The 22,339-nt window shown below is 46.9% G+C and overlaps 1 protein-coding gene across 8 annotated transcripts; it reads right to left on the reverse strand.

Annotated features, from left to right (window-relative positions):
- Positions 1-1,886: 1,886 nt before the first annotated feature.
- On the reverse strand, positions 1,887-22,292 carry secisbp2l (SECIS binding protein 2-like). Of its 8 annotated transcripts, none has more exons than XM_056608550.1 (18): positions 22,075-22,292; positions 19,008-19,258; positions 17,552-17,882; positions 17,102-17,267; positions 15,376-15,602; positions 14,207-14,231; positions 13,903-14,018; positions 13,341-13,466; positions 13,034-13,144; positions 11,813-11,980; positions 11,380-11,521; positions 10,893-11,080; positions 9,951-10,086; positions 9,394-9,556; positions 7,202-7,422; positions 6,268-6,422; positions 5,594-5,813; positions 1,887-3,803 (listed from the first exon to the last, which is right to left on the reverse strand). In XM_056608550.1, the coding sequence occupies exons 1-18, from the start codon at positions 22,093-22,095 to the stop codon at positions 3,139-3,141; spliced, it is 3,432 nt and encodes a 1,143-aa protein (XP_056464525.1). In that variant the 5' UTR covers positions 22,096-22,292; the 3' UTR covers positions 1,887-3,138. The 8 variants fall into 8 exon arrangements, with proteins under 8 accessions (XP_056464525.1, XP_056464524.1, XP_056464523.1 ...); XM_056608549.1 differs by having other exon boundaries at positions 17,102-17,270; XM_056608548.1 differs by having other exon boundaries at positions 17,102-17,276.
- Between the last annotated feature and the right edge of the window lie 47 nt (positions 22,293-22,339).

The raw sequence follows: 22,339 nt of genomic DNA on the forward strand, positions 1-22,339 counted from the left end.
AAAGGACGAGATCGCGGGTACAAGCGGCCGAGATGAGTTTTCTCAGAAGGATGGCTGGCGTCTCCCTTAGGGATAGGGTGAGAAGCTCAGCCATCCGTGAGGAACTCTGGGCCGCTGCTCCTTTACTTAGAAAGGAGTCAGCTGAGGTGGTTCGGGCATCTGGTAAGGATGCCCAATGGGCGCCTCCCTTGGGAGGTGTTTCCGGCACGTCCAGTGGGGAGGATACCTCAGGGAATACCCAGGACTAGGTGGAGAGATTATATCTCAACACTGGCCTGGGAACGCCTCGGGATCCCCCCGTCAGAGCTGGTCAATGTGGCCCGGGAAAGGGAAGTCTGGGTCCCCCTGCTTGAGCTGCTCCCCCCGCGACCCGACCCCGGATAAGCGGATGAAGATGAGATGAGATGAGACCTTGAGGTTACTTTCCATATGAAATGTAAAAGAAAATAAAGTTGGACTCAACACTTTTTTCACAATATCGGATGCTGTTGCACCATTCAGAAATCTGGGCCGGTTAGATGAAAATGACATCTGAACTTGAACTTACACATAGGAACAGAACGGAATTTGCAGGAGATATGCATTTCCTTATGAGGACAATGTGGATTGTAGTTATACCTCGCAAAGCATATGTTTTTATACTTTTATTTTCTTGTCATCTGCACAGGGAGGAGTTACGGAAAACAGTCATCATATCCATTAGCTTCACAGCAAGCATATGGTCAAACTAGAATCCATGTAGTTACACACAGTAAGTACAAATTTAATTACAAAGTAAACATTTTACATGGTGTAAAAATAAATTCTTAAGTCACAATGTTTTTTTCCTTTTTGTTTGTTTACACAGTACATCACTATTCCATAAATGCGTGTATGTTTGGGATAATATTTAAACAAACAAAACGGACCACTAACAAATGGTCCAGTCAAGACGGATCTAAGAAGCACTTTCTCCCCCTGGTGGCCAAACTGTAGGATTACAGTGTCGAGTGGTAGGTGCTCGGGACATTTTTCTTGTTTGATAGATAGAACAAAGATGAACCAGGGTAAAAGGGTTACTTAAACAATAGTTTAATGATATTAATCGTAAAATAGATGGTAGTATAAACACCAGGGTATGAAGCCATGTCCTATAAACGACATTGCTAGTGTGACACATGAAACTTTAAATATCCATATAAAGACGAAGAACACACTGAAAAAGGTACTTCATGGAACCATTTTTTTCACATTAGTTACCAGACCTTTCCGGTACTGTATATACATAGTGCAAAGGACACACTTGCTGTCGATCGCCACACACATACACACTACCAACACACTTTTATGGAAGAAACGGCATCTTGTAGCCAAGACACAGCGTACCCAATTATTAAACTACTGAAGATGTTTCATCATCCAAAAAGCATAATACTAAGTACATTGCCTTGTTCCATCTGCAGGGCTTCATATTGCATATGGCCCTACACGCGGTCTCCATAGCAGAGTCACTGCATGGCATACAGTTCACTGAACGCCTCACCATCAAATACTTTATTGAATTAGCTTCCAACGGACACACCACAGTTGTTCCTATATGGCTTAACAAACAAGGTGGTCATGTTTTAGAACACTTCAAAACAAAAAAAAAAAACGTATATATTTACACGTTTCCGGTCACTACCAGTGCTGAAGTAGTCCCTATGTATGATAGCCTCATCACAGCGCGCCTAAATTTTGCCCAATCCCAATGAGAGCATATCTTGTCCCTAGGGTGTGAGCAGCGAGAGGGGTCGTTTGGTGGTGGATATGGCAGAACAAAATATAATACATCTGTCTACGTCAATGATGTGACAGGAGTGGTTTAATAGTGTGTGTGTGTGTGTGTGTGTGTGTGTGTGTGTGTGTGTGTGTGTGTGTGTGTGTGTGTGTGTGTGTGTGTGTGTGTGTGTGTGTGTGTGTGTGTGTGTGTGTGTGTGTGTGTGTGTGTGTGTGTGTCCTCTGCTCTGCAGGTCTTATTAGGGACAGAGCAGAGTAACCCAAGATGGAAACACGACAAGACTGCAGACGGATTGCAACACCACTCCACACTAAAACAAAGAATCATTTCACACCAGGCACGGCCAAATAGAGCAGACACTACAGGTCATTTTATATACACATACAAGCATCTTGAACCATTAGTGGGTCAAATTGACTTGTTTGTTTATGTAACATATTAATGAAAACAAAACGATAAAAAAAAAAGGACAACTTCTAGATGGGAGTGAGTTTCACTTGAGTAAAACCCGAGTGCTAATATCCTGCTGAATTAAAAAGCATCACAGCAATAGTGCACACATAGATATCCTTTCCTTCTTGAGAAAGGGGGGGGGGGGGGGGTGAAGAAGCTGCAAATAAGTCAAAGAAATAAAAATGATGGAACTGCATATTGTCAGAACATAAAGCTAATCCACACGGCGGGACGCTAGGTCTCGTAGCAGCTAGCGCCCAGCTACAAACAAACTGGACCCACACACACGCAGCTATATATGCACACGTACACGCAAACAGAGACCGTAAACGTAGTGAACTCTGTGCTCTGAAGGGGAGAGACACATGAGGGGTGGAAGAGAGGAAGGGATCCGGGACAGAGCCCGGGTCCCCGTCCGTGGAGCCTACCGTCTCTCTCGCTCTCTCTCTCTCCTCTCGGTAATCCTCTGATTCAAGTGTAAACAGGCAGTGGGCCAGTTCCTCTTAAGAGACGCACGTGTTGGAAAAAAGAAACAGAAGAAAACGAAAATAGGGCAAAATCAGGTATTCGCAGATCAGAAAAAGAAAGGGAATCAAAACAAAAGGAGAAGAACGAAGGTGTTGGGTTGTGTATTTGTGACTGTCTTAGGTTTGGGTTGGGCTGCCCCTCTGTCTCTCTGTAGAACCTCAGCCTGCTGCGTGCGGTGGTGGAGGGGGTGTGTGTGTCCGTGTGGAGCGGACACACGCGGTGGGTTCGCTGGATATACCTGAGATAATGTCTGGGTGTCTGGAGACGGGGGTGAAGTCGCCCTGGACACGACGGAAAGAGGATGAAACGGATGAACGAAAAAAAACTGACAAATAAAAATCAACCGATAAAAAGGAAAGTCTGAAGCGAGAGAAGAACAAGGAGGAGTCGTCGCGGGATCAACCCGCCTTCTTCTTGGTCTCCGCCTGCTCCTCGCCTTCAGCCCGCTCATCCGGGAGGTCGGCCGACTCGATCTCCTCCTCGCTCTGTCCCGCCGTCTCCTCCTCGTCCTCGTCCTCGTCGTCCGTGCTGTCCTGGTCCTTTCCCAGCTGCAGGTTCTCCAGGGTCTTGGAGACCCAGGACTCGATGCGGCTGCTCAGCGGCGGCACCTCCACCGAGATGGGCTCCGGCGTGTAGTCCTCCTCCTCCTCCTCCTCCTCGTCCTCCTCCTCCAGCATGCCCGGCACCAGGGTGGAGGTGGTGGAGGTGATGGACGAGTGCAGCTGCTCCCGGCAGCTGCCGTCCAGGGAGCCCGTCTCCGTGCTCTGCTGAGAGGCCAGCTCCAGCCGGTCGTCCACGCGGCCCTCCTCCCGCTCGCCGCCGCCGCCGCTGCCCGCCATCGACGCACTCCCCCTGGGCTGGGGCGCGGGCGACGCCTGGGTCACCACCTGGCTGCTGGTGGTGGTGGTGGTGGTGGTGCTGCTGGCGGCGGCGGCTGGGCTGTGGTGGTCCTTCTGGGAGGCGGCGGCGGCGTTGGAGGTGGAGGCGGGGGCCAGGCGGCTAGGCTCAGCCACGGCAGGCTCCTGGGCGTCGGACGTCTCCACCATGCTCCTCCAGTTGGTCTCTAGAGCGGAGCAGAGACCCAGCCGGGGGAACGTGTTGGTGATGACAATGCACTGCCTTGTAGGGCTGTGTAGTTCATCTCATTTTGATAGCGATTTCGAAAAATAATCGAGTAGAAACTATTATCAAAAAAAAAATATATATATATATTAGATGCTTATTGAAATCGCAGAGAAGGCGGCTACATATTTGAACATTATTTTCTAATTTAACATTTTCTATTTTTACATTTTGTCTCAGTTCCAAAGGGTTTTTTGGAGAGAAATGCAGAATAAGTGCATTATGTTTTCAAACTCATCACGGAGCAGCCCTACTGCTTTGTGTGGTACTTGAAAGGGGGTCGTTACAGCCTGGTTTTCTGGGAGACAGGGGTGCAGACCAGTGGCGGCTGGTGGTTTTTAAAGTGAGGGAGGAAGGACTGCGCGCTTGGTTGCCATTGGCCTGCTTGCACTGTTGGTGTATGGTGGCATAAGAATGTGAGACTCAAGTTGTTTCAGGGTGTTTTGGTGAACTACAAAATAGCAGGGAGGGAGTTATGTGAACAAAATGTATACAAAGCCACCAGTGGCATCACTGTAATTTGAGAAGGAAAGGATGCAAAGCATATTAGTCAAATCAGGCCTACTATTGATTTGTAAAAGTAAATCAAAAAATCTGGGCCTATCATTGGGCCTATTTTTGCCCTCACTGACTGAAGTTATTTAGCTATGTTTATTTTCAGTTACAATTGCTTGTAATGCTTCCAGTTGCGTACCTAGCAAACCATGTAGCACTCACAACACTGACGTTGCCATTACTTCTGGTGACCTTGATTTTGGGAAGTGGTCTACCTCTTTCTTTGGTCGCAAACTTAGCACTGTAACTGAATGAATAGAATGCTTTTTGTAATAAGACGTTAACAATGTCCTCCGTTTCCAATGTTTCCATTGTGCATTTAGGATCTCGCTGTCGCAGATTTCAGTTGCTCTGCGTCTCTCAGACTGAGCACCGCGGCAATGCAGACCGGGTTTGCTATCGACAGCGTTGCCAGATTGGGCAGATTTCCCGCCCAATGATAATCTTTGCAGCCTAACATGGTTAAAAGTAGCCCAATTGGGTGGGAAATCGGACCAATCTGGCAACACTGCTCAACATCCAGGGATCCTGCTTATTGGTTCATAGCGCAGACGGATAGATTTTTGCGCGAATCAGACCCCTTAAGGTCCCACCCACTAAGAGGAGGATTTTCCTCCTCTCTCCCATTGAAACCCATGTTATCCACCGGCCGCCAGTACTTTCGGGTAAATGAATGGGAGTGGACGGCGGCGGAGGGAGGACCTTCCTCCCTGAAGTAATTGTCAATAGGCGATAGGGGGTGCTAATGTCCCTTTACGCAGGGAAACGAACATTATATATTCAAAGGCAATAAAGTAGTCATATTTAAGGGCATTAATTCATTACAATAGTCTGGGCAATCTACATTTTTTATTCTCAACAATGTTAGGGAGGATCTTCCTCCCTCTCCTCAATGGAGAAGCCTCCACTGGACACACATTTGTGATGCCACTGTAGCGCACGTTAAAACAAGGGCCGTGGGTTAATCTGAGGGACGCTCACGTCTTCTCGTTTTAACTAAATTACTCAGCTTGAAAATCACAAATCTTTGTCCCATGGATCTTAATCTAATGATTCGACCCTCGTGACTGGGTCGGCTCAGTCAGACATGTAGAGCTCGTGACCGCGTTGTAACCACGGTGACCAGGAGAACGGGGGAGGAGCCTGTGTGTGTGTGTGTGTGTGGGGGGGTCTTACCGTACTCCTTCTCGTTGACCTCAGAGATGGGCTCGGAGATGACGGAGCAGAAGGAGATGGCGGAGGCGGCGGAGGGGTTGCGGGAGTGGCCCATGTGGTGGGGGACCTTCTTGACGTTCTTCAGGGCCTCCTCAGCCTGCTCCTGCTCCAGGGCCGACACCATGTCCTTGTAGGCCTTGCGGGCCTCCTCGGTGAGGGACACCAGCTGGTTGAACAAGGCCTAGCAGAGGAGAGAGAGAGGGATTGAGAGCGGTAAAGAGAGACCTAAAACACTTGGATAGAAGCATCCTGCCATTAGAATTCTAATTCAATGTTTTTAAAATCAAAATTAAGAATAACAAAATTTACTATACAAATATTATAGAAAGTTATACAAATGTATACATAGTACCTAAATCAGTATTTATTTGTTTTTGTTCTAATTATAGTGTACACGCACCATTCCCATTTCAAAGCCTCTATTAGCCTTTGACAGCCTACATGATTAATAGTAGGTTGGCAATAACTTAACATTTTATCTTGCCATCTGGTTTTAATTCTTATTTTTCAATATTTTGTAAATAGATTGCTTACATCATGCTGCTTATTTTCTTTTATGCACCCCCCTCGCCGAGTCACTCTGTATGTTTAAATATACCAAACTGAATATGTGTGACCGGGTAGCAGCGACTCACCTCGGCCCCCGAGAAGTTGAAGATGCCCACCACGCTGACGGGCACCAGCTTGTTGACGCAGCGCCCCAGAGCCTTCCGGCCCAGGGCGAACACGAAGGGGATCTCCTGCTCCCTGGCCATGGCGATCACGTTGTACAGAGCTTCATCCAGCCCACCTGAAACCCACACACAGTAGAGCTGTAGTCAACCTGCACTGTGGAGTGAACGCATTACAGGTGACATATTATACCACCAGGTGTGAGTGGGGTTGGCCGTTACAAGCTGTTTTGGAAATCTGCCTCTTCTGACATCACTAGTGGGCGTGTCCACCTAGATGTGTGCTGGATAGATCAGTCTACCAGCCTACCCAGTGGACTGTAAAAAAACGTTGCTTATCTATCTGTCATACATCTAGGTGGACACGCCCACCTAGATAATCAAACTCACAACTTGTGGTTTATTATGTCACCTTTAAACCTGATCAGTGGAATGAACCCATTAACTCTGCAAGTGGAATGAACACATTAAACCTGACCAGTAGAATGAACACATTAACCCTGACCAGTGGAATGAACCCATTAACCCTGACCAGTAGAATGAACCCATTAACCCTGACCAGTGGAATGAACCCATTAACCCTGACCAGTGGAATGAACACATAAACCCTGACCAGTGGAATAAACACAGTGGAAAAACATTTCATAAAAGTTCAAGTGTCATCTCTGCCCCCTTTGTCTTTAAGAAACACGCCTATCCCCCTCTGCTGGCCTCTGCATTGTCTGACACACATTAACAATGACATACATGTATCAACAATATTCAGAAAAGTTAACACTTTACCAGTAAAGAGGAAAACTAAAAGCCTGCCCATAGAAACTAATGTGTGTTTTCCTTGTTTTTACCAGCGAGTGTTCCCACAAAGAAAGGGGGGTTCCCCTCCGCCCGCTGCACTCACCTTTGGCCTGGATCTTCTCACAGTTGGGGGAGATGATGACGCACTTGATCTTGCTGAGCTTCATGTGCTTAGTGACCTCCCGCAGGCCCATGACCAGCCGCCGCTTTGACTTGGCCTTGGTGGGGTCCTTCTGGTACACGCGCTCCTGGAAGCGCACCAGCTCCTGCAGCAGCATGGTCACGCTCTCGTCTATCTCCTTATTCAGCACCTGGTTGCAGTACCTGCAGGGGCGGAGCACGGCCACAAGGGGTCACCACTGAGTCACAGGCTCACCGCTCACACTTTGGAATCAAAGAAAGTCTGACATCTGTTGGCAGACCGTCTCAGATATGGGCGACACCCACTTTCACTTCATATTTATTTTCGACCAATCGTGGTGCTGGAGTCGGGGATCAGTTAGCACGTGATTGGCTAGAAGTGAACACTAAACTTTAAGCGGGGGAAGGACAAGCCAAAACATCCGATCCTGGAGGGATCTGCCCCACACCATGGCTAAAAAGACTACGTGTGGGATAAAAATGTATCTAGATGAACTGCAAATGAAGGATGAAAGAAATCCTTATTGTATGTTATATATTGCATAGATTAAGTAGGCCTATACAAAATTACTTTCAAATAAATAAATGTTTTGCCCCGCCACTTCCACTTTCTGGTTTCCTTCTCAGTTTTTGGATAGATACTATATAGGTACGTCGCTCATTTGCATTAACCACAGAATAGTCAAACCCAACTAGGGTTAGGGTTGGTTTATGCAACGTTCCACAGCTGCTACCCTTGTGTGTGAAGTGCTGTTTTGTTCAGTCTGTCAACCCCCCAGATATTACATCTAACCGATCCACATCGATCAGGAAACTATGCTGTAGGGCTGAAACGTTTGGGGAAATATTCTAATTGCGATTATTTTGACCAATAGTGTGTGATTGTTAGTTAGTATGCGATTTTTCTTGTTAAAGTTCCTTACGTACACTGGAAGCAGTCAACATATAAACGGCCCTTTCCTTTAGGTCAGGCCTTTGTCTTTATTTAACTATTGAATTGTAAAAGAAAAAGAAATACAAATCCAGCTGATCTCCAGTCAGCTACAGCAACAAATCACAAAAGATAACAAAAAACGCAGCCTTTTACGATTTGCACATCTCTTTCCATTACATCACGATGCCGGTTCGAACTCGTTCAATCGCTCAGCCCTTCTATGCTGCCCCACGAGCAGAGCTGCAGTGAGCAGTCAGACCATCTCGCAGCAGCCATGGTGCTCCACGGCCGCCCGGCGACGCGCTATCGACGCAGTGTGGCCTGAGCCGACCACGTCCCTCTGGGGAGCAGAGCGAGGACGGGGGCGGAGCCTGGCGCCAGCGGTGTTGTGGAGGCTTTAAATCGCTGGACGTGTCAGGAGGAGGAGGGGGGGGGGTGCGGAGGACAATGGAGCCCACAGCCGTGGGACAAAGACCTCCCTGTGACACCGAGCTGAGGATTTGCTGAGCATGGGGATACGTGAGAGGCGTCTGTGCCATACTCAAAGAGCCACAAGTCCTTATTGTATGGCACCACCCTCAAGAAAAGCTGTCCACTTTTAAAATATGCTGGTCAGCTAAAGAGCGGCTGAATCCATCAAGGATGGCCACACATGTCCGCTGCCAAGGGCAGAATGCATTTTCCAGTCATTTTCTAGTTATTGGGGTTTTCATAGAACATGTTTTTTCTACTTATCTGGCTCTCTGATGCAAAACGCATGTGCAAAAGGTGGCTTTAGTGTGAATGTGTGCACTTATGTGTGCATGTATGTGTGCATGTGTGATGGTGCATGTGCGCATATGTGCGTGCATGTGTGTTTGCGTACGTGTGTGCATTTTATGTACGTTACTGCATGCGTGTTCGTTTGCATGACTACTAGTGTTCCGCGTGTGTTTACGTGCAATTGTGTGAACGTGTGTGAGTGCATACGCGAGTTGGTGTGTGCGTGACAGCATTGATCTGTGGTAATGTGTGAGTGCATACATGTGTTGTATGTGTGTGAGTGACCGTGTTTATTTGTGGTAATGTGTGAGTGCATAAGTGCGTTGGTGTGTGTGTCTGACTGTGTTTATTTGAGGTAATATGTGCGTGCATACGTGTGTGTGTGTGTGTGTGTGTGTGTGTGTGTATGTGACTGCGTTTGTTGGTTTTAATGCGTGCGTGCGCGTGTGCGTGCTCACTCTCTGAAGCGCCGGCTGTGGATCTTGGTGATGGCGTTGGACGCCATAGGGCTGCCGATGCCAGAGCTGGCGGGGGAGCCCTGGGACACGGGCGTGATGCTGTACGGAGAGTTCTGACTCGCCGGTGACAGGGAGGCGTCACTGGGCATGCTCAGTCCGTTCTCTGACAGAAAGACAGACACACAAAGATGAGACAGTGAAGCGCGTTGTTGAGACAGAGATTGTTGTTAGGTACAAGATCAGATCGATTAGATTAGATAGAGAAATTTGTTTGTTGCAACAGCAGTGGGAAAACACAGGACACAAATACAATACAATAAAAATAGACACGCTAAACGCTAAGGTAAATGCTAAACTAAATGCTAAAGTAAGGACAGGACAAGACAAACAGTGCAAACAAAACAAGACGGTATAAACAATATAAATTATTAATTATATAGTGTAAAGCGAAAATTCTAAATTCTAAAGAAGAAGGGGTTGTGAACGGACCAAGCCGAGTGGACGTGGACGTGGTTGTCTGACCCCCCCCCCCCACCCCCCCCAGCACCCAGGCTCACCCTCTTGGGAGGCGGGCTCCTGCGTGAGGTCGTCAGTGAAGTGGAGCTCCTCGTCCGGGTTCTGCCCCTCGGGGCCCGAGGTCCCTGGCTCCACGCTGGGCTTCCCCTTCTTCCCCTCGCGCTCCTTCAGGATGATCTGGACGGGAGCAGAACACCATCCCCGTCAATCAAACCCCTCACTCGTCATGCTCACCTCGTACACACTGATGGGAGGCACTGAGACCAGGCAGCCTCGTTTACAGCTATTATTATTAGATTTTATTCTCTTACACTTTTTATGTTGCATTGTTGAAGGAGCCTGAGACTCAAGAAGTTCATTGGCAGCGCCTGCTGCTGTAATTGCTGTGCATATGACAATGACCCCTCTTGAATCTTGAATCTAATACTCCCAGGGAAGGGAACCTTAGCTTATTATCCTTGAATTAACGTTGGCTAATGCAGTTATAAGCATGAACTGAAAGTTAGCAAACAGTTAACTAATGGAGTGCATGTTTACCAATACATGTGTGTGTGTGTGTGTGTGTGTGTGTGTGTGTGTGTGTGTGTGTGTGTGTGTGTGTGTGTGTGTGTGTGTGTGTGTGTGTGTGTGTGTGTGTGTGTGTGTGTGTGTGTGTGTGTGTGTGTGTGTGTGTGTGTATCACTGGCACACACACACACAATTATGTTTTGCAATATTCTTGTATTGTTGTTTTCAGCTTTCAAAAAAACGTAATTATTTACACAGATACACGTTTTAAAGACCTGCTTCTGTGGTGGCACGCACACACAATTATGTTTGACATTATTATTTTATTGCATTTTACACACACACACACCTAACCCTAACCCTAACCTAATTCATTAAAATATACAATTGAATAGGGTTAACCCTAACTCAATAAAATACAATATTTCATATCACTGCATTAACTAATGTTAATTCATTGTAACATTAGTGCGTACCTTCTTGAGCGCCGTGGGACGCTTGACCTTGGGCATCTCTCGCTCCTTGCCCCTGCGGACGCGGGGGGCGGTGGAGTCGAGGGCGTTGTGGGAGGGGGGCCCGGCCTGCTGCTGGTGGTGGTGGTGGCCCTTGGACGCGGACGGCACACCACTGGGGCCCGAGCTGTGGAAGGGGGCCGTCGTCCCCACTGGACGGGGAGGAGAGCAGTCTCGTCAAACCTCAGAGTACGGTCAACATGGCTGGGTTTGTATCATGATCTCATCATTAAGACAGAGGGAGAGGTTAAGCAAGTGGAGCCGACTCTGGTGAACTAACTTTCACTAATAATGAAGTAGGAAAACTCTAATAATGAAGTAATTAAAACGTCAGTCAGTCAGTCAGTCAGTCAGTCAGTCAGTCAGTCAGTCAGTCAGTCAGTCAGTCAGTCAGTCAGTCAGTCAGTCAGTCAGTCTGTCTGTCTGTCTGTCTGTCTGTCAGTGCTGGTACCTGTGAAGGACAGTGGCTTGGTGTTGGTGAGCTGCCGGGCCTTCATGGCCTGCTGGTGTTTCTCCAGCGCAGCCAGCATGTCTCCCAGGTCCAGCTGCACCGGGGTCTTGCTCTTCTTGCCCGCCGCCTTGGTCAGCGCCTCCTGCAGGCCCGCAAGGGAACGACACCCTGGGGTTAAACCTCTGCACTGCCCGGGTGACCGCAATGCCTGCTTTAACCGTGGCCATATTGCACAATACAATTTGTACATCTCCCTGTTTATCCAGTTTTCATTTTATATCTATTTATAATGTTCTTAGTTTAGTAAAACTTAATATTGTATTTTATTATATTCTATTTAAGTACAAAAATACAGAGTGTGTCACACAAACATTTCACTGCACATGCTGTACGAGTACGTGACAAATAATAACCTTTGACCTTTGACCCTGACCTGTAGTTTGCGCTGCTCCATGCTAATCTCGGAGTACTCCTGGGCCGTGGCCAGGGCGGCCGCCAGCGCCTTCTTCCTCTGGCTCTTGGCCCGCTTGGGCACCGAGGTGGTGATGGGGATGGGCGTCTGCACGATGTTCATGGGGGAGTTCTCCGGCAGGTTGTCCAGCTGTGGGTCAGACGAGGCAGACGGTGTCACGGAGGTCTCGGACACACTGTCAAAGCCCACATGGGTTGTTAGAAACAAGTTGTGTTTAGTTATAGTACTTATTTAGTGTAGCATCTTATCCTAGGTATCTTTGTTGTGCACGCAACAAAGATATTTGTTCACTTTCTTATGACAAATGTACTTACAAGTCACTTTGGATAAAAGCGTCTGCTAAATGCCCTAAATGTAAATGTCACATGCAAAGTACACATGGTCACTCTGAGCGGTGAAATTCCTGGTTACAGGGCAATTAAAAAAAATGCATAAAAGGCTTTAGCAAAAATAGACACAGGCCTTTCACACACGATCTTCTCCAGACAATCGGGTCCAGAGATGATCCGGAGTTGACGTTTCACACATTCAACACACACAGTCCACACACATGAGATATTTTAGTGGCGCCTGGGTAGAGCGTGTTGGAGCCAGGACGTGACGCAACACGTATGCAGCAGAAGCCACAGTGGTCTGTTTATAACACACCGAAGGTCGCGGGTGAGGCTTCCAACTGCGTAATGCTGACACTTTTTCCGTTGATATCTATACTGAATTTATTTAGACCGTATCCGCATAACAACAGAAGAGTGGAAACAGAGGAGTGGAAAGCAGGAAGGGGTTGGAACGCAAAATACAGGCGATGACAGAAAAGTACGAAGCAGCTAAACTCCGTCAGCAATGAAACGTCCCCCACACGCCAGCAACACGCCCACTGGCTTGTTTGGACTTCTGAAGCTCTCTGATCCCCAGACTTTATACACTGGGGGCCCTGCCGGGGCGGTGAGGGAGGAGGGGGGGGGATTCAGACTTTTGCATTCACACATACATCCCCCTTGGGTGATATCAGGAGAATGTCCAGCTTGAAGTGGAAGTGTGAAAGCTATGACTCCTTTTTCATTTATTAAAATTTTTCTTGCTTTCTGTTGTTTTTGTAGAAGACTGATCCGTGTCCAGTGGTGAAGCCTACTCCGATGGCCCTTCAGGTTCTAGTCTTTCATCGAATACGAGAACCCTTCTCACCAGGTTCTTGTGGATCTTGGCTTGTGTCTGCGTCGGCCCCGTGTTGGAATCCGCCTTGGCGTTGCGCTGGGCCAACCCGCTTGGGGCCAGCTCCGGAAACTCATCCTCATCCTGACAGGAGATGAATAGACATAATGGAAATCATGACTCCCATGCAAAAGGTTTCATGCAGTGAGGCTGAACCACGTAGCATAACAACAACAACACCACCTAAACCAACCCTGTTACTTTAGTAACGGGGTTGGAAAAGAGTCGAGGACTCTTTGTGGTGGATGATCCAGTGCATGTGATCGTGAGCCCCACCCACCTCAAAGTACAGGGGTTCGGGAGCGGCCTGGGACCCGGGGGCCCCTCCGGGCAACAGCCTCTTGTCTGTGGGGTTGGCGTTCAGGTTGTGCTGCAGGCGGCCAGCGTAGCCTCCGACATGGAAATCCTGACGAGAGGATGGCAGACGGCCAATCAGATTAAATAACCAGAGTCACGCTGTGGCTCGGCTGTGGCTCGGCTCTGCTCTGGCGCAATCCGCTCGGAGTTAAAGCAAAAAAACATATCCTCCTTTGAGAAGGGCGTTTATTTCTCACAACTCACAAGCTGCACTTAAGGGCTGATTATGGTTCCTCGTCGACGCAGTGCAACGACCACGCAGACACTTCGACGCAACCTGTTTTGTCTCTGCGTCGGTTTTAGTGAGCGAACCAATCACGACCCTTGCTGCTGCGTCACCTCGACACGAGGTTAGCATTTTTTGGAGGCGCACGTCAGGAGGGTCCGCACGGACGTAATGGGTCCGTGAACCCCCTTGCGTTGCGTCAACGTGGATCCATAATCTGCCCTTTAGTAAGACAGTGTATAGTGGACATGCTGCGCACCTGTGGGAAGCCTCTCTGGTCAGGGGGCTTCCTCTGGTCTCCTCTGTGGTAGGGGCCATTCCTCTCCCCCCAGGGCTTCTGGGCTGCCTGGGGGGCAACATTCACCCAGCTCCCTGCTGAACACACACACACACACACACACACACACACACACAATTGCAAACCAAATACATCCAATACCATCCCAGACTTAAAAGTAACATTGCTTTATGTATCCCACCAGCTTCTCTTGTCAAATGTCAATTTAGTGCATTTTTAACCACACACACACACAATGAAGAAATAAACATTTAAATTAACATACCTGTCATCACACCTGCTTCTACTCCCTGTCAAGAAAAAAAGAACAAAATAGTTAAGGACCATAAAGAACTTGACTTTGTAGACCATTTTCCTGATTAGTAGCTACTAAATAGGGGTGGGAAAATAATCGATTCTTCGATGCATCGCGATTCTCGCTAGAATGATTCTGTCTCGATGCAGATAAATTAATAATCGGAATAAAAAATAATAATAATAATTGAAAGAAAGGATTTTTTTTGCCTGCTGCAACATTCTGTTCGCCAGAGAGGGATAATTTTCGTAAATTTTAAATCATTGAATTTATCTTCAGTGTGTATTGGCCAATCTGATTAGTCTTGACACAATTGCGATTCAGACTACGCATAGCATGCGTGCAAACTCACAGCCAGACACAAGAACTCCTTCTAATTCAAGAGAAGCTTTTCCTTTAATGACATAGAAAAGAAAGATTAGAAAGAAAAGAAAACTGAAACCTATTTTTTACATTCTTCCATATTGTGTTATAATGCAAGCTGCATGATTATTGCATTGTTCATAGAAAGTCATATTTGTGACAAAAGCTTTCTCTCTTATGAAATATTAGATAAGTTAATTCATCTGTTGATGTCTTTAATGATCATCACAAAAGTAGGAAGTGATTAGCAAACTGAGTAGCAAACCCAGATGTATATATATATTTTTGAAAATCACGCATGGAAATGTACATACAATTTTTTGTTGCATCAAGATGCATCGAGATTCATCGATAATCGCTTCAGAATCGAATCGTTGACCTCATAATTGGAATCGAATCGAATCGTGAGGGGCCAAGAGATTCCAACCCCTACTACTAAAACAGTTTTTTTTACCAGCTCGTTGACCAACATTTGTGTAAATGTGGTCCACTCGTACATAAAATAAGATACACAGGATAAGTCACTATGGTATTATATCATGGTGTCAGTGGTACTTTTTAATGCATAGCAAGTATATGTGTGTGTGCTGAAAGTATATCTCAACACACACAAACACGTATGCAGTCACCTATGCGCACGCACACACACACACACACACACACACACACACACACACACACACACACACACACACACACACACACACACACACACACACACACACACACACACACACACACACACACACACACACACACACACACACACACGGTACCGTGGACGCTGGCGTGCCCATGGCGGCGTGCTGGGCGGCCGTCTGGTTGTGCTTGGGGCTGCAATAGCCGCTGTCGCTGTCGACGTCCACCTCTCCCCCGCCGCCCCCCTGCTCGCTGTAGCCCTCCGCCCCCCCGTTGGACCCCTGCCTCCTCTTGGGCCGGCTCTTCCACAGCAGGGGGCTGCCGTGCTCCGCGCCCGCTCGCATGGCCACCTCCCCGGGGAAGTCTGGGGAGGAGGAGGAGGAGGAGAGAGTTCGTCTTCATCTAACTATTGAATTGTACAAGAAAATGAATAGGAATCTTACTGATCTCCAGTCAGTTACAGCAACAAATCCTACAAATAAAAATAAATAAATAAAGTTCTTTTTTATTAATATCAGCCTTTTCTACAACATCGCGATGTCGGTTTGAATATGATCAATCGATCAGCCCTACAGAAGGACAGTGGTGACACCAGAAAGAAGAAAGAAAGAAAACAAGCCTGAAGGACGCGCCGTCTCCAGTGCAAGACGTCACGCTGATGGCTGTTTTACGGTCTTTAATAAAGGCTGGAATTAGCTTCTTCTATCTAACAAGTCAGAACTAACTGGAAGATTATGGATTATTGACTTTTTCCATATAGTCGTAAAGCAAAATGCAATTTAATATACATTTAGGATTTTGTTAAATATCATTTTCAACTTGACCTAAAACATTACGTTTTACATTTACTTATTAACGAAATAAGTAAACAAACTGAATAACGTAATGTTTTCCATCCACACAAGAATGAGCTTAGTCATTCGGTGGAGTAGAATGTGTTTGGCAACTGTTCAGCTTAACATCTTCTTAACATGCGGTGCCAGCCTGAGTCACGGAACACACTTCTCCAACTGGTAGACCGGCATTCTTCCTGTGGTTTCCACAGGTGATGTAGCATGGCTGTCACCTCATGCATGCCAGCCTGGTTTCTACGAGGTTTACCGTCATTGTTTACAGCCTTGTTTATTGTCGCCTGACTAGCGTGAAAGCATTTTATTATGTCGTGTGACTCAACCTCATTGCTGCCACATTCCCTTTGCGTCATTGGAAATTTTACAATAGGGGAAAATTATATAAGCCTTATTCAACATGAGTAAATGCAGTCATAAGCAATAACTAACAACTTGAAAAGTTAACTATTTGTTCTGTAATCCTTTGCTGTATTAATTTATACAATATTTATCAGGGTTAACTCAAAACCACTAACCTCTTTGCTAATGCTTTTTAGTAGTGTGTATTACTGCGTTAATGAGTGGTTATGTAAAGTGTTACTTTACATAATGTAAAGTGTTACTTTACATAACACTGATCAGGAGACTGCTGAAGAGAAACTTTCACCAAGCAGTTGGCTGGTCAGGGGTTTCAATCGAAGGAGAGTTGCTCTTGTTGTGCTTGTGGCAGCTCCGTGGCATCAAGTCAAGACTCTCTCAGACGCTGCGATTCATCCAGGATGCCGGCAGATACAGTGGGGCCATATTAGACGCGTCATGAGGGGAGCTACGGTGGGTTGAAACCGTACGTTGGCATGATACTTCTGTCAAGGAAATCAGTACCAGTTTGAAACCATTTCTAAGCCTTCTCTTTTTTTAATAGACTAGTCGCTGACACTAAACGCTCAGTTAGCCGTCAGGGAGGTCCCTCGTTAACAGTGACATCATGCGAGGTATTAAGAAGTGGAGTAATTACTGCTGTGGTACGGCATACCGGTCTGCTGCGCTGCGTCCACCAGCAGGACCGTCCTGGCTCTAGCGTTGGGCCCCGGGGCCCCGCACACCTCCTTCTGCACCGCTACACTCCTGGTGGGGGGGCGCCGGCCCCGGAGAGGGTGGCACGCCCCCAGCTGCTGCTGCTGCTGCTGCTGCTGCTGCTGCTGCTGCTGCTGCTGCTGCTGGAAACAAGTGCAAAGAGAAAGGGTTTAAAAAGACACGTCGACAGGAGAGGGCCCCACACTGTTTCTAGTGCCTGCTCCATGTAAGACCTCTGGCTGTAAACGGCTGATTATGGTTCTGGCCCGCGGAAGCAGTCAGGAAGCTGCAGTGGTCCTGCGTTGGGTTTTAGCGAGCAGACCAATCACAGCCTTTTGCTGCTCGACGCAAGGTTAACCTTTTTTTTTTACCGTAGTCAGCCCTTAAGAACGACTACAGACGGGGTTACCTTGGGCAGCAGAGGGGGCCGGATCAGAGCCCGTCCTCTCTGATTGGTCAGTCCAAAGGCTTGTCCGAAATGTGGTCTCTCGCCGACGTCAGCCGCGGAGACGGGGTTCACCACCCCGGCCTGCACGGACCCGGGGTAGGGTCCGGGGAAGGACTGATAGAAGCCCATGACGGGCGGACACGGTGCGGGCATGATCTGGTAGTAGGCGTAGTCGTTGGAGACCGGCGGCTGAGGGGAGGGCATGATGGGGTAGGCCAGGTACGGCCCACCGGGGTTGGGGTTGGGCTGCTGCCAGCGCAGCTCTCCTCCGTTGTACATCGCCGTGTGCTGCCTGTGAGGGGGAAAACCAAGGCAGGATGTGGTGTAAGTCCATGTTATTCTCTTGGGTTAATGGGGTGCGATGGAGACACGACACTGCCTTGATAATGATGCAACTAGATTCCGGTGAGTTGTAGCATTCTGTTATTCGTGTTGTGATCATGCACTGGAGTCTAATTTGCTGACAGGGGGACCAAGAGTAATTAATCACTGGGCACAGAGCCCATAAAGATTGCTGATTTGCTCCTGAATCAGAGCAATAACAAAATACCTTGGCGCTTTTGATTACATTCCATTACAATCGTAAATTACAAATATATAAAAGAAAAATAGATTTTCAGAAAGTCCCTGTGGGATTTCCCACAAATGTTATGCAAGACAACGCCCCCAACTCTGGCCCTCCCACTGGCCTAGATGTAAATGTCTTCACCTTCAAAGTGATTTACATACATTTGGATGGGGATGGAAATGGTTTGGGGACAGTAGAAATGACTCAATGAGTAATCGAAGCACAGGGCCCGTGCTTCGGTCTGCCATGCGACTCGTTTTTGCAAGGATCAAAACGGCGCACTGCCAGCCAGCGTTCTATAAGTGGCCACTTCCTTGTATTCAATAAGGCAGAGGAAGGAAACAAAGGGGCCGGATGTGCACAGGATACAACAGATCTCCTCAGACAAAGAGAGACTCGCTGCCGAGAGGCAGATAGCGGCTGCGTGTGAACTGTGGAACAGGCCGTGTCCGTTCAGAGTATAAGTGACCTGGGGAGCCAATGGCTGGACAGCAATATGGAGGTGGCGTGAGCGTCGCTGATCTATATCGCTAAGGGGCGGAGTCAGAGCCTCCCTGCTCATTATGAGAGGCAACAGAAAATACAGTGAATGGTAGGAGGCGTTTTATGGGAACGATATTGGAATGATTTGTGAGTTTTAGTACTAACGGGACTGCTCTCAAACATGACCAACCTCATTTCCATATAAAGACAACCGATTTAAAGCCCCACTTTAGGTTGCAAATTGTAGAACGCGAGAGAAAGTACACCCACCCCCGATCTACAAGCCCCAGACTTTTGTTGAGGTTTCACCAATTTGGTTAAAATATGCGGTCTCGCCGTAGAGATGAAGCGGAACACCAACAGTACCTGTTGGGCTGGTTCTCCTGGACGAAGGGGTAACAGGTGATGAGGTAGCTGGGGATGGGGGTTGTCTCGACTCCTCCTCCTCCTCCTCCGCCTCCGCCTCCACCACCACCGCCGTTGTTGTTGTTGCTGCTGCTGATGTTGTTGTTGTTGTTGCCCCCAGACTCTCCAGGGAGACTCATTCTGACCAAGTGCCCTTCCACACCTTTCCTCTGTGGGATGAACGGTTCCACTTCTGCCGATAGTTTTACATCCTGCATGGAGAGAGCGGTGCATGTCCATTAGGATCCATTGGCTCATTAGTCGCCTTCATGGGGCGGTGAGGGGTGGGGATCCGGTCAACAGCGAGACGGTTGGTTCTATGCTGGTGTGTTTGGAACTCGGAAAATAACAACAGGGCACTGTTGGTTCAGTCTCCGTCAAACCAAATCATATCCAGATTAGTGGACGGCGGTTATCTTGCAAACTTGCCAGGATTTGTTATGTCACAGATTCTAGCGGCACTACACAAAATAAAATGTAATTGCTTTCAATTACATACTTCTCCAGGGCAGATACAGTGCAACACGTCTACAAACATGGCTAGATCTACGAGGATCCTACAAGTGTATCATGTGGTATCACACAGACACCTGTAAAATAACCAAGTCAATACCTTACTTGACTTTGAGAGTCTCAGAGAGAGTGAGAGACAAAGTGATTTGGTCGTATTTGATCAAGGGGATTAACAGAAGGCACACAATGGACCCATGAAAGTTATTTATCTAGAGTCAAGTTCTTAAGTAACCAAGACAACTCCCAGGCAGACTAGAAAATATGGAACCAACAAAAAACAAAAAAGCAAATAACATTAAGTTAAAAATCACACTCAAAAGAGCTCCCTCCAAACATGTTATACAATATAAAACATAGATAATATATGATAAACAGAATATAAAATAACTGAACATATAATTTATTTGTATTAAAATTCTCATATCATGACATCAACATTCAGTTCAGGAAAATAAATCCAGCCTTGCAACAAAGCATTCTTAAGCCTGTCCCAGGTTGTCTGGGACACAGAGTCAACCGGCCCTCTCAAAAACAACAGTCTCCAAAACTGTAAAAACATGTAGGAGAGACCAAACATACAGAGGGATGTACGTTTGGTTTCCTACACGTTTTTACATTTTCCCTACTATTAATACTTCAATTCAAAACACTTCCTGTGTCATGCAAAAAGGTGCATTAATCCATCCCCCAGAAAAAAGGCAAAACTTGACATGACTGACACGTGACTCAAGTCAGGGCTAAAGTCAGGGTTAAAATCAGACGGACTAGTTGTCATTCATCACAGAAGAAGATCTGGGTGAGAGGCCATGTCGACCTCAGCTCTCTCTTACAGGGGTGGAGGATGAGAGTTGACCCGAGTTCACAGCACAAAGACGCTCCCAACAATTCTTCGCAACAGAGGCCGGGACGAATGAATCAAGGAGCAGTGCAGCCAATGGTTGTCATTGTTTTCCACAACAGCCCAGAGACTGCGGGCACTTCCCTCTATCCCTCACTCTGCCCAAGACAATCTAGACATACTGAAACATCTGCCGACGCCTGCACTCCTAGTTCAGTACAGAGAAAGTGTCAAGACCAATGAGAAGATTCGGATGACAGATAGAGAACTACACTGTTACCTTGGAGCATGCTCCAATAAATCTCCAGGTTTACCAACTGCTATTGAGTAGGCTTGTTTGACTGTACTACTGCTTCGTTGACACAAAGCTGGTTTGGATTAGGTTTCAGAGGATAAATTAGTAGCAGAAGAACCACAAGATAAGCTAATTAGGTCTGGCTTCAATTAGTTTGAGATTTTTAGTGCTAGACCCCATTTCGAGAAATGTCTCTAAAGCAAGAGGAGAGTGAAAAACTATTCTCAAAAATATAATTGAGGTCAGATTGGTGAGAGATGCTAAGATTGTGTGGCATGGGTGTGCATACTTGTGAATAGCTTTGATTGTGGAACGGCATTAGGTCAGACCCAGATGTACAGCTGCTGGCCTGACCAGAACTAGGAACGGCTGGCCTGGTGGGTGCTACCAATCTCAAAGTCCTTTGTTTCCTCACAGCCTTTGTTATTCACTCTCATACATACTTTTCAAATAGCAATGCTGGGTTGTAGTATCTGTTGTTACCCTGCAATTATAAAAACAATTGGGATTTCTTTTTTTTTTATAAAGTGGGCATAACTATCCTTAATGGGAAGTTAAGGTTACCATAATTTCACATCATTTAAACAAATCCAACCACAAAATGGTTTAAGAAATTATTTCATTAATTTGACGCTAGTGGTTAGAACCTATACCTCCTAAAGTTTCAGAACCTCCTTCAAGGCCAACTTGACAGAGAGAGTATCACGCACTGCAGATGACATTAATGGAATGTCATCAATGCTGAGGAACCAGAAACACAACTACATTCAATCTACTCAACTATTTGGCTCCTCAGACATGAAAACAAAGAGCAGTTTGTTAGAGGGTTGTAGTTATTAATATATGAATCGTGTATATGGGAATTTATGTCCGGACATACAACGTAACATGTGACTGACAAACCACTGCTGTCAGATAACAGCTGATTAACCTAAAGCCTCGGCGACATTGTTCTGATCCTCATGAGACCCATCATGTATAAGATAACGTGTCATGATATTGAGTATATCAACAGTGCGCCAAACACGTACAATAGCTGTAATATAAACTGCTGTCCCTAAAGCCATTGTAATTACTTAGCGCACTCTTGACATAAATAGGATGAGTGGCGTTAGCTGGGTTTGGCTACGTATTAGCATATTAGCGTTGTTGGATTGGAAACACTAAGAAGTTGCGCCCTGTTTACATTTTGTTTCCAGGCTTCAGACCTGCTCGGAGACAACTGCCCCCGAATGTCATATTCATATTTTAAATAAGACATATTTAATGACTACTCGTGTTAAAGATACGCTGGGCCTAAGCTACAAACTCTATCCCCTACTATGAACGAACGCAACACACTCAAGTCTCCCAGACTGCTAAGGGTCTATTAAGACGTTCACCTTGTTGTCACTTGCATCCATGTCATTCAGCGATGCCACGACAGACCCTCATTGACCACGACGTGGACGTCAGGATGTAAATCCTTTTATTTTCTTCATTATACAAACGGGACGCGTCTGAACTGCGATTCACACCCAGTTGTTCCCAGACCGCAAGCCGCTCCAGCTTCTCCGTGCTGCAGCGCTAGCTGCTCTCTGGACACTAGCTCCTCGTAGCTATGCAGTGGCTTGCTGACGAGCATCGTCAATGCAAAAAAAAAATGGG

The sequence above is a fragment of the Gadus chalcogrammus genome, chromosome 14 (genome assembly GCF_026213295.1).
Source record: "Gadus chalcogrammus isolate NIFS_2021 chromosome 14, NIFS_Gcha_1.0, whole genome shotgun sequence".
Lineage (NCBI taxonomy): Eukaryota > Metazoa > Chordata > Actinopteri > Gadiformes > Gadidae > Gadus > Gadus chalcogrammus.

Excerpts from the sequence above, each read along its gene's own strand:
- secisbp2l (XM_056608543.1), bottom strand. The coding sequence starts at position 22,095 with ATGGATGCAAGTGACAACAAG. Across the intron at positions 11,981-13,033 it reads CCAAGATCCACAAGAACCTG|CTGGACAACCTGCCGGAGAA; the intron begins GTGAGAAGGGTT and ends TCTGACCCACAG. Across the intron at positions 9,557-9,950 it reads GGAGCCCGCCTCCCAAGAGG|AGAACGGACTGAGCATGCCC; the intron begins GTGAGCCTGGGT and ends TCTTTCTGTCAG.